The 17,452-nt window shown below is 34.9% G+C and overlaps 1 protein-coding gene across 1 annotated transcript in view; it reads left to right on the top strand.

Annotated features, from left to right (window-relative positions):
* nbas (NBAS subunit of NRZ tethering complex) overlaps nt 1-17,452 on the top strand; it is a 350,427-nt gene that overhangs the window by 302,605 nt on the left and 30,370 nt on the right. The window contains 3 exon segments of the mRNA XM_056480954.1: nt 9,026-9,165; nt 16,049-16,193; nt 16,311-16,439. Coding sequence (XP_056336929.1) covers nt 9,026-9,165; nt 16,049-16,193; nt 16,311-16,439 — 414 coding nt within the window.

The following is a 17,452-nucleotide window of genomic DNA, read 5'->3' as shown; positions in this document are numbered from 1 at the left end:
GCAAAATGATCAAAACTCTTTAGTTATTTATGATCAAGATGCTAATGGCATAATCTGACTCTTTGATTATGCTAAGCTAAAAGTGCCCCTACTAGACACAAGCTGCGTCCCAAATGGCACACTATACACTATGTGTTTATGCACTATGTATGTATGCGCTTACACACTCAACAGCATAGTATAGGTATGTAGTGTCATCCCAAATAGAACACTAATGTTATTTTAAGCAAGCGGAATTCAAACAGTTTCCCTGATGACGTTTGATGTTGCCAAATTAGTTAAATACATGACCAAAGTACCAAATAATAACTGCCAGGAGTATAACCGCCTTCACCATCGGGAGGCGCTACAATCACTGGCGTATAAGAATTTTGCCTTCACAATCCCAAATAAATAAAATAATCCAACATCAGTGCCCGATAGCTCCGCCTCTTCCGCTACGTGAGCAAAGCAGCAGCCGTTGAGTGCGTGAAGTGTCCATCATTCCACACTTCATTGTAATGGTTGAATAAGTACATCATCCGGGTAATTAAAGTGCACTTAATCTTTATAGAGTTTTCATTCATATACTACAAAATTGGCATAGAATAGTGCACAAGTATGCGATTTGGGACGCACCTACAGACATCGTGCTGAATAGATTCCAAAATGGGTAAAGTATAAAACTCTGTTTAAAAAAAAAAAATGTTTTATTGTAGAATAAAATGTTGTATATAATCAAATTATATATGAGATTATCCATTTTTAAAAGAAAAAACCTTCATAATGCAGATATGAGTACAACAGAGAAGTTTGGTAAGTGCAAGTGCTGTTGAAGTGAAGAATTATGGCCCATTGCTAGGCCCACATGGAATCTGTGCGCAGAATTCCGCAGATTTTTAGCCCATCATTGATTCTGTTTATTGTGTAAATGTGTGTAAATTTATATTTATTCAGTTTTTAAATAAATTTCAGTAATGTTTATTTATATGATTATTCATATGAAAATATTTAAATAATTTATTGACAATATAGTTTGTAAAGTAACATTTTCTGTCTTTTAGTAGATATATTATATGAATAAAGTGGAAATAATTGCATTTGCATTGCAAACATTAAATACAAGTTAAAAGGTATAACTTTTTAGTTAATATATTAAGGTTTTAGTTATGATACTCCCAAAATCATTCCACATAAATTCGCATATTTTTAACAAAATTCTGCGCAGAAATAGCAAAAAAATGCCTGCAGATTTCGTCTGGCCCTACTCATTGCTAGAGAAAAACAGCTCACTTTAAGAAAACAGCCTTTGATGATGTGCGACAAGAGAAACCCTTTTTGGATGTATTCTAGACATTAGACTGAACAAACACTTCATGAAGAAAGTTCCTACAGTATCTCTCCTTAAATATAATACACTATAAATATACTATAATCGTTTTTAAGATACTTGACTGTGTTAATATAAAGTATATCTTTGTATTCTACACTGTCTAAAGCCTGCACCTAAGTGTTTAACTCTGCATAGGACATGTGCTGCTGGTATTTGTGACAATAAAAGTGATTTGATTTGATGAGTGTTAATGTTCTATCCAAAGGATCAGAATAGGGAACTGAAGAGCCTCTGAGCTGGCTTTTTTTTTGCTCGTCAGCTCATTTTATCCAATTAGAAGAGATAGCGATGGGTCTCAGGGAATCAGCGTGCGTTTAGATGTTTTCTCAGTGGCCATTGTCAGATCATAATAAATGTAGGTCAAACATGATAGACTGTAATGGCTTTAATAGGCAGGTGATTAATCGGCTGATCGTGTAGGATGGCGTTTGAATGGAAAGATGGTGTTGGAAATACACAGGCCGAGGTGTCGGCTTAATTGATTTTCACATCAGTGGATAACAGCAAGACAGGAGACAGCGAGGGTGAAAGAAGTGAGGGAATTAGGGAGATTCATGCCAATATGATGAAATTGTTGCAATCTGTTCTATTCATTCCATATATTTATGGCTTATTGCTAAATGCCTGGAATTAGATACATGTAAGTTGCCAAATATGTATGCATGTTGTTTCACAGAATGTGTATTTCTGAATAGTTACATTTAAATATTTGAAGTTCAAATATATATTATATTAAATGTTATATTACATTTTATTATATTTTATTTTATTTTATTATATTTTATTATATATTATATTTTATTATATTATATTATATTATATATTTTATTATGTTATGTTTTATTATATGGTATTATATTATATTATATTACATCTTATTATATTATATTATATTATATTATATTACATCTTATTATATTACATCTTATTATATTACATCTTATTATATATATATATATATATATATATGTATGTCACATGACATTGATTTTGACATTATTTACCATTATCTAGACCAGTGGTTATATATATTCATATAATTTATTGTATATATCTATTTTACTTTTTAATTTTATTTTAAACCACACATAGTCCACAAAAATCTAAGGATCTAAGGAAGTACATGGGACTTAGAAGAAGGGTTTGTTTCAATGGACATGATCTTTTTGACCAGTGCTTAGATAAATATGCATACATACAGTACTACATACTGTGGGCCCTATCATACACCTGGCGCAAGGCGTGACGCAATTGTTGTTTGGTAGTTTCAGCTTGGTGCAAGAGTCGTTTTGACGTTTTGCGCCACGCTGTTTTAATAGCAAATGCATTTGCGCTCATATGTGCGCCTATAGGCGTTCTGATCTAAAAAAGGAGGTGTTGAGGCGCATTGCTGGCATGTTGCTATTTTGAGAAACTTTAATAGACTGCTCTATAGACCAGAACAAAGCCGGTCGATTGTCCACCGCAGAGCGCGTTAGTTATGTGCCTCGCTTACACATGGCTTAATACAAACAGGATGTACAGCAATACGCAAATATCTTTATATATGAAAAATTGTTAAAATATTAAGGATATATATATATATAGGATATAAAAAAGGATATATAGGATATAAATATAAAGAATTAAAATATAAAAAAACATATTATTTTCTAGCCTACATATATATAAAAACCATACTTTCATGCCTTCATCTCGGACAACTGACTCTTAAAGGGAATGGGAGCTGAGACTCTGATTGGTTTATTCTCAAAACACACCTATAACTCATTAAGAAAATAAGCTCAACCCTTTTAGACCATGTGTCACGGCGCAAAGTGGATTTTTGCATCCTTTTATTAGCAAAAGTGGATTCTGACATGCCCTTAATGCGTTTGCCCGCTGCTCTTTACACTTTGCACATGGATCGTCAAAATAGAGCCCTATATGTTTTATGAACTCCATAGCAATAGCAAGCCAAACCATTTACTACTGTATATCCTTTAGCTTTACCCTTTCCCCTCCTCAGTCAATCTGTTTTTTTGCCCCCTTGAGTTTTCAGCTGCTATCTTCCATTTCTTGGCGCATGCTGGGACTATGGCATGGAAATGGCTCTTTGACTTTTTTTTTGTTTTTCCCCTCAGAAATCAGACATTTTCTCAGCTGTTAAATTGCACTCCCGTTGCACTGAAGGAAAATTAATTACTTTCTCTCTCCGCCTCCCTCTTTTGGAGAAGAACAAGAACAAGAGTCACCACAGGGGAGAATTCACTCCTTTTGCCTCAGAAGTCATTCTGTTCTGTGTGTGTGTCTCTGTGTGTGTGTATGTGTGCACGCCAGTCTAGCCATTTCAAGCCCTCTCTGCTTCTCCTTCCTCCATCTCCCCTACTTTGTCTTTTCATGTTTAGCCCTTCTGCTATTCGTTCGTTCTCCTGCCAGCTTTCTCCATCTGCAAGCACGCCACCGTACCTTTTAGTGCTGTAGCCTGAAAGATGTTCAGCCGTGCACAGATTTAGTCTTTGCTTATGATTAGCTGATAAGCCACAGAATTTATCTTCTGCCTTCAGTCTCAGAGATTTGCATATTTGCTGCATGGTCATGCATTTTAGTCTTGTACTTGGTGTATGGCTGTACAGTTTGCATTGATAATAATAAGAAATGCTGCTTGAGAATCAAATCAGTATATTAAAATGATTTCAATTAGAAATATCATGTGTTGCTAAAGACTGAAGATGTTATGATGCTGGAAATTTGGTTATAACTTGACTGAAATACATTACACTTTAAAATTTATTAAAGGGATAGTTCGGCCAAAAAAATCATAATTTGGTATTAATTTAATGACCCTTAAGTGGGTCACACACCCGGCGGCTGGCTCAGCCACGACTCAGGGCACTGTTCATATTTCTGTCGCACCACAGAGCGCCATCAGAATAGTTTAATTTTAAATAACATGCGAATGTGCGTGTCTGGTGTGCGATACTTTCAACTGTCATGTGCACACCATGGCACATGCGTTGTGCGACCTGCTTTAGGGGACGATCACAATGCGCGTTTTACTAACGTATGCGCCCTGTGCGCCTCTCGTTTTAACCGCCTGCTGCACCTGTTGTTTTTGCCGTTGTGTGCCGTGCGCTTGCAGTTGAAAAAAAAGTCAACTCTGAGTGGAAAAAGCACATTACGTCTGCCGCGTCTTTCTTAATCTCCAATCAAATGAAAGCAGAGGCGGGGTTTTCGTTGAGGTGCCTGGAGTGTTTGTATTGTCAAGGCAACTACGGAGACTTTTGAAGACTTGTGGTTGCTGTTTTTTTTTTTTTTTCTCCAACAGAACAACAGTGGTACTTGGTATCTTGTAACAACAAGTACAGCAGTTTTTGTTAGACATTCTAACAAATGCTTCAAAGCAAGACAAAAATAAAGGGGGGTTTTAAAACAAATTTAGAAAGACATAGTCACTGAGTATACTCAAGAAAAATCCAGAAGGAGGATGCACCAATTGATAATTTGATAAATTATTATCAAATGCACCAGAACACCTCAGATCTTTGATGTAAATCATAGGTTAATTTTTCCAGTGGTAGAAGTCTGGTTCCCTGACTCAGCCACATACTGTATTGACTAAAGGTATCCCAGCAGTTGACCATAATAATAATATTAATTTTTTTTTGGCCAAGTATATACAAAAATTCAATGATCAAGACACAGTTCTAATGTACAATTTAGAAGGTATACCTTTGGGGACAAAGCAAAAGTCTTTCCAATAGTTTTTTTTAATCATTTTGTGAATCTCTTTCCAGTACATTTTGATTTTATTGCAATCCCAAAATACATGCATCACCGTGCCGATCTCTAACTTACATTTTAAACATAGCTGGGAACAATTGGGAAATATTCAATGGAGGTGAACTGTGGTTAGATAAATCCTGTGAATACATTTATAAGTTTGTTCATGAACCGAAATTGAAGTACTTTTGGGATAGATATTTGAGCAGGCAGATAGCCACTCCTCATCACTAAAAATAGACCCCAAATTTTTTTCTGATATTATCCTTAAAGAATCGAAGGTTGAAGGACCAGTATTAGACAGCAATGTATATAATTCAGAGATCTTTTTTTTAAGTATCCATGAAGAAAAAAGCAGTATTTCTATTTCAGTAAAATCAAATTGTATATTACCTTTTTTTAACGGTAACTCTAAAAAGTGTAGAATATGCAGGAATTTATAGAAATCTTTACTGGGAAGACTAAATTCCTTTCTCAACTCCTCAAATGATTTTATTTGGCCATCATCGAATAGGTAACCCTGGGTGCTGTGTTGAGTTATCCGGTGCTGCATGACTCACAAATCTTGAATATCACAATATTATTATAACATTTTAAAATGGTATTAATATCAACAGCAACACTCTCGCACATTATGCAGCTGATTCAGTGGTTGCCTAGCGACTCAAAAAACGCACCGCGCTACTTTTTTTTCTTGCCAACAAAAAAGCCATTGTGGTGCGCCTTGCGTTTTTGGAACGGAAAAGAGTGTTCGGTGTATTTGCCTCTTAGGCTGCTTTTACACTGCATGGTTCAAATGACACAATTCCGATATTTTTTCTCTCACATGTGGCACAGATGGGACATGGCCCATGTACGTGTAAGCAGGAAAAAAAATCACATGGATTCCAATTTACTCAAATCAGATTTAGGCCTTGTTCACATGTGGAAATTTATCTGATATGAATCAGATCTGTGCCCTCGTGTCTGCAGTGTAAGCAGGTAGATTAGATTTTCATATGTCAACGCAAGTCGTGCAAGTGAGTCAGCAGAGTTCCAAACCTTAAGTCTCATACTAGAGGGCTAAAAAAGCTTTTATATTGTCATGTAGCACAAGTATTTAAGCATGTTAGAGAGAGAGAGAGAGAGAGAGAGAGAGAGAGAGTGCAATGACCGCCAAGTAAACAATATAGGCTAGACTAAAACTGTTGCATACATCACGTGCATTAATCACACCATGGAAATGACGTTAAGATGCCTACTGGTTTAAAAAAGCCTAGATTAAAAGAAGATGGCAAAATGAAAACTTTTCTGTCATAAAATAAAAAAATAAAACCCTGCGAACAGATTAAATACAGGAATGGAGAAAGCCTGCTCTTTTATTATCAGCTGTCAGTCAGTGCCCGCTCTTTTTTTTTTTTTTCTTGCTCATTGTGCTGTATAAATACATACAATGGGATATGTACTAATAATTCTGACTTCAACTGTGTATATACTGTATATAGGCAAATCAAAATTACTTCTGGTTCAAGCATGGGGATTAATGATTAAATATGGTAATGTTGTAAACAATGTTCAGTTTTTTGCACAGGCGATCGCTTCACTTCATCAGACCTCAATGTATCATCGGGAGCCACAGGGATTAATTTTGGTTTGGCTGGTTTTTGTTTTTATTTTTTTACTCTCAAAGTGCCGGAAGCACTCTGATACATAATATCAGTCACCAGACCACAGATTAAGCTTAAAAAAAATTATCATTCTACTGAAGAGGAAAAATTACTGAGGGAGAGTAAATAAACTGAAAATTGTCATTTTAGGTGAACTATCCGTTTAAAGCTGTTGTTTTAAATTGTAATATTTCACAATGTCACTGTTTTAATGTATTTTTAGTTATATAAATAAAACTTTGGTGAACACATTATAATCATATATTATCTCACCCGGCAAAAACATTTGAACAGTGGTGTAAATGGCACAACCTCATCTCATAAGTGTTAGTATTACTTATTAATTAATTAATTATTCATTCATTCATTCATTCATTCATTCACTTATTCATTTTCCTTTAGCTTAGTCCCTTATTTATCTGAGGTCGCTACAGCATTCCGACACATGTTTTACACAGTGGATGCCCTTCCACAACCTAGTACTTGGAAATGATTACTTATTGGCTCCACCATATTTTAAATGTGAATATACAGTCAAGCCCGAAGTTATTCATACCACTGGCAATTTGTGACTTAGTTACTTTTATTTAACCAGCAAGTTTCTTGTTTGCTTGTTTGTTTGTTTGTTTGTTTGTTTGTTTTACTGGAAAATTACACAGGCTTCTCCCAAAGGATAATAAGACTATGTAATGAGAGGCATCATTGTGGAAAAAACAATTTCGCAGCTTTTATTTACATTTTGAACAAAAACTTTTCATTTCATAGTTCTCCCTCTGTGAACTATGATAGCATGGTTGATATAGTTATCAAGATATATGCCTGGTAATAGCATACTTTCGAGGTATTGCGTACTTCTAGCGTTATAAAATGAATTTCTTGAATCATTCAGAGCCACACAGGTGTTAAACTATTTATTGCAAGCAAGAGTCTAAACAAGTCATTCAAATTGATTCACAGTTTAGAGTGTTTACTAATTGTTTATTTAAGTCTTAGAACAGAATCAAGAACTCAGAAAACTGATTCATGCAGGCTTGGAATAAAATGTGCGTTTCCTAACATATACTGCTATCAAATAAGGTAATAGGAGGGATTAATGTAGAAATACACTTGTATAATTAGAATTGTATTTAAAGGGCACCTGTTTTACGCCTATTTCAAGATTTAAGAATAGTCTTTTGTATCTCCAGAATGTGTCTGTAAAATTTAGCTCAAAACACCCATCAGATTATTTATTATACCTTCCAGAATAGTGGAATTTTGCTGCTCTGAACAACTATATAGCTGTTTTGTTGCCTGTGCCTTTACTGCTAGTTCTCCCTGTCCACCGTTCCCAAAGTTACACACAACACAGGAATACACAATCAACACCAAGAATCGCTAATAATATTTTTCGACAACAATTTCACTACACGCCAACCAACAGGGGGAAACAGATACACAAACAGACTTGCGAACGCAACACATGCACTGTTTTAAACATGTTTTAAACTTGTAAAACTCTTGATCATGTTTGTTGATGATTGATGATCACAGAGAGCTGAACAGATCTTTTAATCCCAGTTGCTTTGCGCTCATCCTGTTTTGTTGATATGATTATACTCGTTACTACAGAAACATGTTAATAAGCGGCTGTCAATCAATTCGGTGGGCGGGGAAACCTCCAATTGAATTGTATAGGCCTCCAAATAGGAGGGCTTTGGATCCTATTTTAACATCAGGAAATTTAAAAAAGGAGGCTTATTGTCTTTATATCACCCCAATATGACTGTGAACATACCTACATACAGTTCTGTCAAAACAGCTCACAAAATATGATCTATTGTATCACAGGTGGCCTTTAAGTCAAAGCACCTACTTTTAATTCTGCTTTTAAAAGTTTTGATTTTCCAAGATGTTACACAACTAAGTACAGTATAATGAAGTAAATGTGTTTTTTGCCGCCTACCCTCCTCTGAATAGGGCAGTGTGTAAGTAATGTTTGACCAAATTAAAATGCATGAAAAGTGAAAGCAGATAAAGCTGAATTAAACACATTATTTCAAAAGGGCTACTTTTAAAAATTCATTAAAAATTCTAGAGGAAACCGATGAGGAAAAAAATGGCTTTCAAACAGACATCACGACTGAACAGCTCTTTATTCTTTTAACTTTTGTTTTAATTATAGATATATATATATATTTTTTTGCTTCATTACCCATGCAAAATATGTGTAACTTTTTCTCTCTGCTTCTCTCTCTTTTTTCAGTGTGAGATGAAAGATGTCGAGAATGAAGAAAAGCGAGACTCTTTGTTCCTGGAATTGTTAGAGTCCAGCAGCAAATGGGAGGAGTTTCAACACCTGATGCTCCTCCTACAGGCATGGCCACCAGTGACTGACAAAAGCAGGTGAGATTTTGATGTCAATGAGCTCTGATTTACATATTCACTCATAAGATTAATTACATAAGCTTCAATGCATAGTAAGCTGGTAATTATTACAAAAACAAACCCAGGATGATCAAGATTACCCCTGATATAATAATTACACAGGAATTAATTTTAAAATAATAACCTGCTGAAAGCACATAATCACATAGATTACACAGATACTCATCACACAAATTAATGCATGGACTTTAAAGGGATAGTTCACCTAAAGATGATAATTTACTGACTATCGCCAGTCAGATTTCTGACTGGAATATTGTGCCAAAATAATAATAATAATAATAATAATTATAATTACAATGTTTTTTTTCCAGATTACAATTTACTTAAAAACAAAGATGATAAACACAACAGCTTGCGTGGTATTTTTTCTTTCTTCTCCAAAACATCAAAATCACCATTACATTTGAGTTTATTTATTCTGTTGAAGACTACAGAAGATATTTTAAAGAGCCCCTATTATGCATTATAAAAGGTCATATTTTGGTTTTGAGGGGTCTCCAACTAGAAGCTGGTATGCATGCAGAGTCAAAAAACACTTTTATTGTCTTATAATATGCATTTAATAATTATCCTAACGACTCCCATATAATTTGTTCAGCGATTCAATTGCTCCTAAACCCCTCCTTTGCTTAAGGCAGTGTTTCCCAACCCTGTTCCTGGAGGCACACCAACAGTACATATTTTGGATGTCTCCCTTTTCTGATCCATTAACTTCAGGTGTTGGAGTCTCTTCTGATGTTATGATAAGTTGATTCAGGTGTGTTTGATTAGGGAGAGGTTGAAAATGTGTACTGTTGGTGTGCCTTCAGGAAGAGGGTTGGGAAACACTAGCTTAAGGCTTCTACTGTGATTGGTCCGATGACCCAATCTGTGGTGATTGGTCGACTGGGTTCAGTGTAAGATAGAGAGAAACGCCCACCCCTGTTATGAAGTAGCACAGAGAATGTGAGAGCCCAATGAAGGAATGCATTAAATCAATACAGTTAAACACCTGCATATTACTCTACTCTTAAACATAACCCCAAGTAATAGCAATGACACACATTCAATATTAATACACACAGTGGCAAAAGTTGAACTATTTTGAAAATTGATCGTGCCACGTGTCTATAGGAACAGCTGATGGTTGCAGAGGATTGAGATTTCAGGAACGCATTTAAATCGGTAAAGGAAGAAGCACTCATCGCGTTTTCAATATGGTTTTGGACGTGATATTTGAACAGCCCTATAAAGATTTAACCTGAGAGATAGAGTACTGATCTGTGGTTACAAGCCGCACGAAGCGAATGCAAGTTACAACACACATTTAAATACATAGTTTGCAAACTACACAAAATGCATCAATTTCAACTACACTTACACTTGTTATGATCTGGAGGAAGAAGAAACTGGTCCATATGAACAGTTACTGACAAAGTCATATATATAATCTCTACTGCTCCTTCCTTTAATAGCAACAGCTGGCAAATCCCACGGTGCAGCGTAGGTTATTGTATCAAAAATCTGAAAAATGACAGGAACAAACACAGCACACGGGTGGCTATATTGTGGTATTGTTGTGAAAATGAACTTCAACACTTTATTCACCACAGCCAAATATCCGTCTGTCAGTGATTGTCATCTTTGTGTCATGATCAGTTCCGCGCTTCACTAGTGTCTGAAGGGAAAGGCGCATTTACGTTTTACCAGATCCGGCATTTCTTATTTGGTGATTTACCGTATTGACATTGATGCATTCAAGATCTGAACCCAACTCGATTCATTTATTCGACTCTGAGTCGACTATTTTGTTAAAGAATCAATAGTTTTAAACAGTGTGTACTTTCAGATTTAAACCTCAGCTGGATGTTTTGATTCACTTAGTGCTGTGATACAGATTGCATGGAAGCTCATTTTCAAAAACCCTTAATAGGGGCTCTTTAAAGAAAGCTAAAATCCTGTAACCACTACTCTTGCATATTTGTAAAACAAATGCTATGTCAGTCAATGGTTACAGATTTCCAGCTTTCTTTAAAACATTTTATTTCAAGTTCAACAGAGTAGAACAGTTCTGACAGGTTTAGAGCATGTAAAAAGTGAATAAATGATGACAGAATTTTCGGTTTTGGGTGAACTATCCCTTTAAATATTAATTGAGTTAAATTGAGATGAGACAGCAGTCAAATACACTGTTCATTGGTTATTGTACTAAATCTCTGACCACAGAATGTCACAACTGGGCAATCAGAACCAAGCTCAATTTTTGTTCTTCAAAATAATCTTGTTGTTTTTCACCTTGCATTTTTGTCAAAAAATTTTTTTCAGCATACGTACAAATCAAGCTGTTTTCTCGTTAGATGTCTTTTGAATTGGAGTGCTATTAGACCATTAAGTGCGATCTCAGGTTTGATGAGGTAAATTGTTGCGTATTATATAACTGAATGAGTTTCTGAGGTTAAAGTCGAGGCTGGCAGAATGCGCACTGATGATCAGAGAGCCGTTCCCTATCCGGATCAATAGACAGAAACAGAGAATATAAGCTGGCTGATTATGCATTGTGCCACGCTTTCAAATAGCTTGAGGCTTTTTGTTTTCATGAAGAGTTCTGAATTAACATTCTCCGAGAAGAATACTGAGCGTTTGTGTGTATGTTAATGTGCCCGCATGAGGTTGTGTGTGTGTGGGTGTTTGTCATTATGCTCTTTGGCATTTAAACAAAAGGTGAGTGCGATATGGAGTCACAAGAAGAAAAAATAAAGGGGAGTTTGACTATACATTCATTTATTCTGAGTTCACCAGTTCTCGTGTGACCGTTTGCTCCATTTGCACAGTTGTACCAGGTGTGTGCATGTTCACTTAAGATTCTGATGGCACATTTGCTGTCTTCTGAACACCTGTCTTGTCCCTCCACATTCTATCTTGCTTTAGTAAGTCCCAGAAAAGGCCATCCGAACGGAAATCAATTTAAATCGACACACCGCAGAGCTCTGGGTGCCAGGCTTTTCTTGGAGGATACATGACACCAGACACACCGTGATCCTTTTAAAGAGTCTGTAATGTTTTCCCATTAGGACTTTGCAGTTTTTTTTATTCAGCGCAACCTTGCAGAAAGCTTGCAAACACTTGAAGAGATGGTTTACCTCCCAAAAACGTAAAATATTCTGTTATCATTTACTCGTATCATTCCAAATCTGGATGAGTGAAATGCCAACAAAGTGCTAAGTGACCAGCAGTCTTCAAAACGTAATTTGGATTGTAATAGGGGCAGTTAAAGGTTAGTTCACCCAAAAACGAAAACTCTGTTATCATTTACCTCCCCTTGAGTTGTTCTAAACCTATTTGAGTTTCTTTCTTCTGTTGAACTAAAAAGAACTCCTACAGTATCAGGGTGTCCGCGGGGTCTTAAAAAGTATCAAAAGTTGATAAATCAATCATGAGAAAATTAAGCCCCTTAAAGGGTATTTAAAAGTCTTAATTGCATTTTTACGAGGTCTTAAATTTTGTTCAAGCATTGTCCGAAATGTTTGACTCAAAAAAGCATAAATATATTTATTTTCTTCCTAATATTAACAACGGCATGCTCGACCCATGCAATTGGTTCGGGCCGGGGCGTGTCCGACCAAGCACCTTTGTCCAGGCGATGTCTTGTAATTTGCAACAAATGTGGGAAGGTGATGTGACGCTCTCCACATGTAGCGAAACCATCGAGCGAAACAGACGGCAAAATGGGAAAAGTTCGCTGAAAACAACCACGTAATTTATTCTTTCAAGCTTTGTTTCTTTGAAGCTTATCTGAGTTATGTTGCATGGTTGTGATCCATTGATTTATTTAACTACAACTGTTTATTAAGTTAAAGGTTTGATACTGATTGGAACTTGAAGTGGCAGTGACATATTCTGAGAAAGTCTTAAAAAGGTATTGAAATTTCCACTAGGATTCCTGCACATACCCTGAGTATTGACTTCCGTTGTATTTTTTTTTTTATCTTCTATGGAAGTCAATGCATGCCAGCTACCAACATTCTTCAAAATATCTTCTTTTGTTTTCTACAGAAAAAAAGAGACTCATAAAGGTTTAAAACCAGGGACAATTAGTAAAATGAATAACATTAATCAGAATGAGTTTGTGCGCACACAAGGAATTTTTTTTTGTGGGGGGAGGGGGGGTAAGGAGCTCAGAATACATACAGCGCAAAAAACAACAGACAGAATGATAATTAAATAAGTGGAAAATTAAATAAAACATAAAAATCCTGAGTTATATCAGAAGTTATTCTGAATATACATACACATCTAGATAGTTTAACACAAATGACACATAAAAACATTTTGGGGGTGAACTAACACTTTTAAGGTTTGTTAAGGTATAAAAAGAGGAGTTTTATGGTCACATTTTTCTGTAGTGACAACAAAGTTGTTGTATAAAACAGGTATTATTAGCTAAACCTGCCTAATTTTTGTCCACAAATAAAATTGAGACAAAAATGTTTGGGATGAGCAGTTTTGAAATCAATCCAATCAGAGCTCATCTCTTGCAAGGCATGAAGGTTTGATATGCACATTTGAATTGTAATGTTGATCTGCCTGCCCGGATAGAACTTTGCAACCTGTATGACTCATGAAATGTTAAGAAAGAGACAGAAAACAGACATGATGTATGGATATGTTTTCAACGGTGTGGGAATGTGAGGGAGAAATCAATCGTGGCGCACAATTAATCAGTAATGGCTCAGATTGGATATTAATATTATTAAACACAAAAATAGTTTTTGTAGATTTATTTGCATTTCTTACAACCAAACACCGCAATGTCTGACCTGCATCAGAGCTATATGTGATTAGAGAGCTTTAGCAGCTTAACTTAAGTTTCAGTTTATGGCTTCAGAACACTTGGAATACGGCGCATGAGTTATATAGACCATTTTATGATACCTTTTATGGTGCTTTTATATTTCAAATTGCTGTTTTATAGAGAAGATCTATGTGAAAATTCTTTAAAGTTATCCTTTACTATTACTCAGAGAAAAATTACTGCATGCGGGTTCATTAGAGTGAGTAAATAATGAGAGAAATTATTCATTTTTAAAAGATTTTTTCTTTAAATACATTTTCATAGCCAATGTAGGTGTCCGTTAACTACTTTAATGAGTGTAATTTAGTTCTTCAGATTCCTGGTTGTTGCTGTAACCGTCTGATTATCCACAGTAACTGTAGGATCTATTCAATGTACAGTATGAAAGACCAGCTTCAATTATATCAGTAAGCGAATAGCGTCTGGTGTGAACAAAGCATTAGAGTGTAAGGCTACACTGAAAAAAATGGTTCTTTGCAAATTGTTGCAAAAATTTATAGAAGCTGAATTTAAACAAACAAGTTAATTTGAACCTTACTAAATTTAATTTGTTCGTTTAAATTCAGCTTATATAAAGTGTTTATAACCACTTCACCCACTTCGAATGGTATCACTCGATTGTATGGCCGTTATCAGCTGATAGAGGCTCAGAAGGCTGTTATCATCCATACCCATGGTTAATCAGCTATACTAATAGAGAAGACTCCAGATCCTGATCTGTTTTTACATTACTGTGACGGGTTAGGGTAGGGGCAGACGTTAATAAAATACAATTAATGGGAAATTTAATAAATAATATCAATAATTTGTAAATCCAATGAATTATTTATTTTCAGTGTACATGTATACTGAATTTGGTTTGTTTAGTTTTTTTTTACTCTTGAGCTGAGTGTTTGTTTTCTGCTGTAGTCGATGGTAGTGCCATGTTTTTTGAGCACCTCTAGCGTAGCGAGGTGCTGAGTGGGCGTTTTACAATTGTTAAAGTAGTTTTTTTCAGGCATTTCATGCTAAAAAACGCAATCCCCATCAGTGTAAGTTTTGAGATAGCTGTCAAATCACAGTGGAGGAGGGGCAGGACAATACCACGCAACTGTCACCACTAAAACTTGTAATGGCAACCAACTGAAAAAAACGCCTCGCTGAAAAAATGCTTATCTGAGTGTGTTTTGAACAGCACTAGCATTTCCGTAGTTCAGAAAACGCTCCAGTGGACACACAGCCTAATGTCACAGTCAAATATCAAAGGATGATGTTATTTTAATCATGGATATAAACAAAGCAGAATGTAATAATATGTACACAGTAAATGGATTTTTAGTAGCACAACTTTATTATTTTAAGTGATTTGTTTTAGGTTTTTTAGAATTTAATAAGCCAACAGATGAGGTAAACAGTTCATTTAAAATAATTTTGTGGGTTAATAGTAAATTAAATTTAATTAAATAATCTTGTTTTATTTTGAAATAGGATAATTTTTTTTACTATTTTGACTATTATTTTAAGTTAACTGCCCATTTACAGAATATAAGGTTACTTTGAGTATACTGTAGGTTATAAAAACCCACTTTATTTTGATTTATTGTTAGTGAATTTTTATTTTTTTTAATTTGTCTAGAAAATATTTTTTGATTTAAGAATTTTTAGATATTTCAACTAGAAACTGGACAAAAAAAAACTCTAAAAAGCATGTGTTTGCATTAAAGCTGCAAGTCCAACCCATAATTTGAATTGTGTGGGGGCTTTTATTTATTTATTTATTTATTTATTTATTTACTTATTTGTTTGTTTATTCAAGAGGATTATGCTAAGAGGAAAAAATATATAAATAATAGAGAATTATGTATTTCAAAATGCACAAGTTTTCTGTAAGGAGTAGGTTAAAGTTAGGGTAAGGGAATACAATATACAGATTGTACAATATAGAGTGTCTCCATAAATCTCAAAAACAAAAAACTCTACAGGTATGTGTGTGGTCTTCTAAACACAAATTTATCTCTCTCTACACAGGCTAGAGACAGATCAGAACCCTTGGGTTTGTCTCACGTCTGGCCTGCTGGCACACTCCTCCAGCGTTTCTCAAATCAACATTGGAAATGAGGTTTTATCTATGTGCCGCTCGCTCTACCTGACCAAACACAAGCTTAACCCACAGGTAAGAGTGTGTGTTGTCATTGTTCTGATAACGGGGCTGACAGCATGTGCTTTTCCTGTCACATGCTCAGCTATGTTTGTTGTAGCGTGTCATTCACACTTTTCATTTTTCTTTTAGGGCATCGGGAACATTTCATCTCTGTTATTGAACGCTGGACTGAAGCTGCCTGCTCTGAAGTTGATGACCGAAAGCAAAGATGAGCATTTGCTCAAACTGACCCAGGATCAGATCAGAAACATTACTGAGGTAAGTCTCATTTGGGCAGTTTTATCAGACGCGACCACATGATTATCTATCACTTTATATATTTTTTTATATGTGTTCTAGGAACCCATTGTATTTATACATTATTAATACATAATTTAATACATTGTTAACTTCACAGTCTTGTAGTTAAGTTACCAGGTTTTTGATTTCAAAGATCAGTCTTTCAGTTTAATTGTGCAGTTTCACTAAACATTACTAGTAGCACACCTGCTAAACTTAAAAATAAATTGCTTTATGACTTGAAATATAGCAAATGAGTTATATAGATGTTTTAAGACAAATGTTAGTGTGTTTTTTCAACTACAAACACAATAATATATGGTTCCTTTCATAGTTTTATAGCATTTGTTTAAATATATATTTATGCTCTGCTCAGTATTTTTGCAGCAGAGGACCAATTCTGATTCTTCGAGCTTTAAAATGCATAATGCACATTTTCACTCTAAGCACGATACTTACTGTAAGTGGAGATCTCTCCTTACCTAAGAAAATAAATTAAGGATGCTGCAGAAAATCTCTCAAACATGTCTCTTTTACCCATTTGGTGTGGGCATTTTCATGGCCAGAAGCAGCTTTACAGAAAATAATAGATAAAACAGATTAAAAAATTGGTTAGAAAAATGACAAACGATGCAATTTGGAAACATTGGAAATGATGAAAGAAGAACTCAACATGTCTCAAACAACAAAAGGTTTGGAGCACATATTTGATGCATAAAAAGTTAAAATACACACATATAATTTCATTACTTCTTTATTAAAAGGAAATAGGGCTATAAGCTACTGTTTATTTTAATAAGTATATTATTAGAAGATATGTTATTAAATATTCATGTTAAAAAAAAAAAAATTATGTTTATCTAATCTTTCCAGCCAGATTTTAGTGAACTTGCAATATTGTCAATATTGTCGGAGCAACCCTAGTATATATTTTTCCTTGATAAAAATTCTTGTACTATTCCTAGTTTACATCCAAATAAAGAGATATTGAG

This window comes from Danio aesculapii, chromosome 20, assembly GCF_903798145.1.
Source record: "Danio aesculapii chromosome 20, fDanAes4.1, whole genome shotgun sequence".
In the NCBI taxonomy this organism is placed as follows: Eukaryota; Metazoa; Chordata; class Actinopteri; order Cypriniformes; family Danionidae; genus Danio; species Danio aesculapii.
Note: the sequence above shows the minus strand (reverse complement) of the source record. Positions and strands in the feature narration are given on the sequence as shown.